This window comes from Nanorana parkeri, unplaced genomic scaffold (genome assembly GCF_000935625.1).
Source record: "Nanorana parkeri isolate BGI_ZX_2015 unplaced genomic scaffold, ASM93562v1 scaffold212, whole genome shotgun sequence".
Lineage (NCBI taxonomy): Eukaryota > Metazoa > Chordata > Amphibia > Anura > Dicroglossidae > Nanorana > Nanorana parkeri.
In genome coordinates this window covers 377,100-381,202 of record NW_017306480.1, presented here as the reverse complement: position 1 = coordinate 381,202, position 4,103 = coordinate 377,100, and the positions used below count along the sequence as shown (strand labels likewise).

General features: G+C 42.3%; 1 protein-coding gene across 1 annotated transcript; it reads left to right on the top strand.

Moving 5' to 3' along the window:
* Nucleotides 1–2,518: 2,518 nt before the first annotated feature.
* On the top strand, nucleotides 2,519–3,478 carry LOC108786444 (olfactory receptor 1G1-like). Its single transcript, XM_018555741.1, has one exon. The coding sequence runs from the start codon at nucleotides 2,519–2,521 to the stop codon at nucleotides 3,476–3,478; it is 960 nt and encodes a 319-aa protein (XP_018411243.1).
* The last annotated feature ends 625 nt before the right edge of the window (nucleotides 3,479–4,103 follow it).

Here is a 4,103-nt window from a genome sequence, read left to right as displayed (position 1 = left end):
TATATATATATACATACATACACACACTGTATATAGTATGTATATAACTATATACATATTTTTCTTTTGCATAAGAGCAATATTTACAGAAGTAAATATCAACTTCAGAGAGCACCCAGTACTCAGGACTCCAAGCACTTAACCAAGCACTAGAGGTTTGCTGAAGACAAAGACACAGCAGAAACTTGTTCCTTTTAGAATCTCTTCTCAGGTTAAAACTTCATTTATCCTTCTGAACAGAACAAGGAGGAAGGTGGAGGGGGTGAAACAAGCCTTCTTTGGTGGAAAATCAATGACTGTCATGCAAAACACATGCACAAGAAAGATTCACCTGCAATGTTAGATTATCTCCTTTATAAATGTGACCATAAGTTGTTGTTTTTTTAGCATTCTGCAAGTACATGATGTGTCAATATATCAATACTATTTATTTATCTCAATAATAGAATCCATTTGTTCACAATGGAAACTAGTAGTGATTTGGGCTGATTTAACAAATTTGGGGGAAATAATTCTCACAATTTTGCCTCCATGCGTCCTTTGCCTTCATGAATGCTTTGTTGCGTGTCAAGTCTCTCCGGGAGCTTTTCAGCAGGACTGATCTTCATATAGAAGCAAGAGGTCTAACGTCAGCTGCTATTCTTGGAGTATTGCCTGGAGGTAAAACAAAAAAGCAGAAGTGAAACTGAAAATTCTTGATAAAAGGCTGTTTAGGGGTCGGGGTGTGTATCTCTCACCAGTGCAGTGTCTGCATTTTTTTGGGGGCACTTGAATTCGTGTTTTTCATTGTTTAGAACTTGTTCGGTAACTTTGAGGGACTGGCTCAGAAGATGACAGTATGGGCAGGGACAGGATCAGAGTCTGTAAGTCAACAGAAACAGAGTTGGGGAATTGAGAGACATATCTCACCCTCTAGCGTACATGTTAGATGGCAACAAGCACCAGAAAACAATAAATGCATCCTTAGACTACCTTTAATAAATATATGAACAGTACCAAATGGTGCATCAAGTAAATTCTCATCACTTATACACTCATAAATCTGCTTCAGACGCCCCACTGTATACAGTATTACAGAATTGGTATTCAACCAGTGAAGACCATGTTGTGTTGTTAAAAGGTATTCAGCCACCTCACTGATTTAATATCATTCTGGAGCCCCATGTATAACTTTATTGGTGCTGACATTTGCACAATTGTTCAACTTTATCAGACAGTAGTTGCAGACAGACCTTTGCCATACAGAATTCTGAGGCATGTGAGAAGCTTTTCTGTTTTCACATTTTCCTACAAATCATTATTTAAAGTGGATGCCGATTATTTTAGCTCACACTACAGAAAAGTAAGCTCAGGTTCTCGTTAAAGTGACACTAAACTCTAACTCTGAACAACAATGTATCTGATTTGTGTATCACTCGGCTGTAGATCCTCCAATCATCTCTGAGTGGGTTCTGACACTGTCCTTCCTTCTGGAGGGGGGCTACGTCTGTTCCCCATGGTCCCTGTGTGTGCTGTAAAGTAGTCACCGCTCCAAGCTCGCTCCCGGGGTGGACTATAATCTCAGGTTTAGTTTACTAATTTGTATTGAGATTGTAGTCCATCCCGGGGGGGCGGAGCTTGGAGCGGTGACTACTTTACAGCACACACAGGGACTATGGGGAACAGACGTAGCCCCCTCCAGAAGGAAGGACAGTGTCAGCACCAATTCAGAGATGATCTACAGCCGAGTGATACACAAATAAGATACATTGTACTTGCATTCATTTTTAAGATTGACAGTAACTCCTGAGTTTGGTGCCAAGTTTAATTTACCTAATTTTAGCTCACTTCACAATTCAGTAAATGAGACTCTAAAGGTGATCCCGCGATCGTACGATAAACGGCAGGTGTGTGGAAGGCGTGCAACCGTTTCTACAGTTAGGTCGCACATCTTTAGTCTTACTAAAGGATTGAAAACCAGCTGAAAATCGTACAATCGCTGGTTTGTGGCCTGCTCGTAAGGCAAATGCTGCACGGGCCGGTTGTGCACAAGCGCACAGTGCCTGTTCAGCATTGCAGTCAACGGAAGCCCGCCCCTCATCGGTGTGGGCTTGCAATCATCGCAAGTACGATCTGCCTGTCCAAGATGGGCAGATCATACGAAAGTCTTGCGAGGGTTGTAAGGTGTATGGCCAGCTTAAGACCGGGTATCACAGAATATACTAAGGATGATCTACTGAAGGAGTTGAGAATCTCGAGTCAAACTAAAGAGTGAAGGTTCACATCATTTATCCAGTTATGTGCAAATGAAAAAAATCAGCCGGAATTGCGTCCATATGATTGGATAATTGAAGTGAATCTTGACTCCTTTATGACTGACGTTTGTTTGGTAAATAATCTTCATTGTGTTTGGTATCAACCATGTAAAGTTTGGAACAACCTCTTTTTCCCAACTCAGACCATTTGAGTCACACAGAAAGATATGCTTCAAAACTGTCAAATCAATGTACTTATAATGTGTTTCTTCTGTATGGAAGACATGGAAGAATTTATTCCCCGACCACTGCTGGAAATACACAACAAGTCATCGATTGATAATGTCTTTATTGTTGGGTTGAGGATCCACCAAAGCTATAGATTCGTCCTCTTCTGCTTCTTCATGGTCACCTACGCCCTGACTTTTTCTTGCAATTTTTTGATCATCTTGTTGGTGTTCTTCTCTAAACTATCACGTTCTCCGATGTATGTTCTCCTCTCCAATCTGTCAATAGCAGAGATCTTGCTTACAAGCAACATCGTTCCTCCCATGCTCCATATTTTACTCAGAAACGGCACATACTTTTCTCTGATTGGCTGTTTCACACAGTTCTTCCTATTTGGTGTGTTTCTAGTCACAGAAAGTTTCCTCCTCTCGGCAATGTCTTACGATAGGTTTTTGGCGATCTGCAAACCTCTTCATTACAGACTGATTATGGGCCCTGGGTTGTGTATATGTCTGATCCTGGTCTGCTGGGCTTTGTCAACCCTGCTCATGTCCATTGCTTTAGGATTTGTGACAACATTAGATTTTTGTAGAGACAATATTATTGACCATTTCTATTGTGATGTTATTCCAATACTGAAGCTGTCTTGTTCTGACACGTCCAGCGTGGAAATGGTTGTGTCTTCCCTTTCATCTGCAGCCACTATGGTGCCTCTCCTTGCAATCATAGCTACTTACGTGTTCATCATCAGAGCCATCAACAGGATCTCATCATCCAAGGGGAAAGAGAAAGCTTTCTCCACCTGCAGTTCCCACCTGGGAGTCGTCTCTACATACTATGCCACCATGATTATGGTCTATGTGGTTTCACCTAGTCGTTTTGTGATAATGAACAAAGTTTTTTCTCTGCTTTATACGGTGATCACCCCTCTGGTGAACCCCTTTATTTATACCCTGAGAAACCAAGATATCAATGCAGCTATAAGACAAACCTTGACATCCCTGACCAGACCCTAGTAATGGTGTGGTGATACCATAGTGTTTCAATCATTAGTGATGACAGGATTGCATTGTGTGTTTAGTGGCAGGATATCTAGGACTGTATTTGATTCTAAAGCCAAAACTTGATAGGAACTGGCCTGTTTCTAGACACAATGGAACTATTATGACTCTCCTTACATTAAGCTTGCATCTCTTATAGCTCTAATGCAGCTATAAGACAAACCTTGACATCCCTGACCAGACCCTAAATAATTGTGTATGTATGTAAAGGGCATGTGAAGTTAAGTTGAATATAGTGACCAAAAAACATTTAGGTGTGGTGATACCTTCATGTGTTTCAAACATTGCTGATTCTTAGATATTTAAAGGAGAACTATGGGGTCAGGGCTTTTCCCCATAGTTCTCCTTAGGGTAATGGGAGGACACAAACTAGCGTCCTCCCGTCATCCTAGGCTCTGTATATAGGGAGCTACAGCTCGCGGTATACTGAGGCGCCGCAGCCGGAGCGGATCCCGACATCGATGTCGAGATTCGCCCAGCTGCGTGAGTGACAGCTGGCTCTGCCTATCTAGAGGCAGAGCCAGCTGTACCCGCCCCCTCCCCCGTCCGTTCCGCCAGTCAGCGCTGGCGGATCGGAGCG

What these genes read in the sequence shown, in the direction of transcription:
- LOC108786444 (XM_018555741.1), top strand. Translation starts at nt 2,519, where the DNA reads ATGGAAGAATTTATTCCCCGACCACTGCTGGAAATACACAACAAGTCA.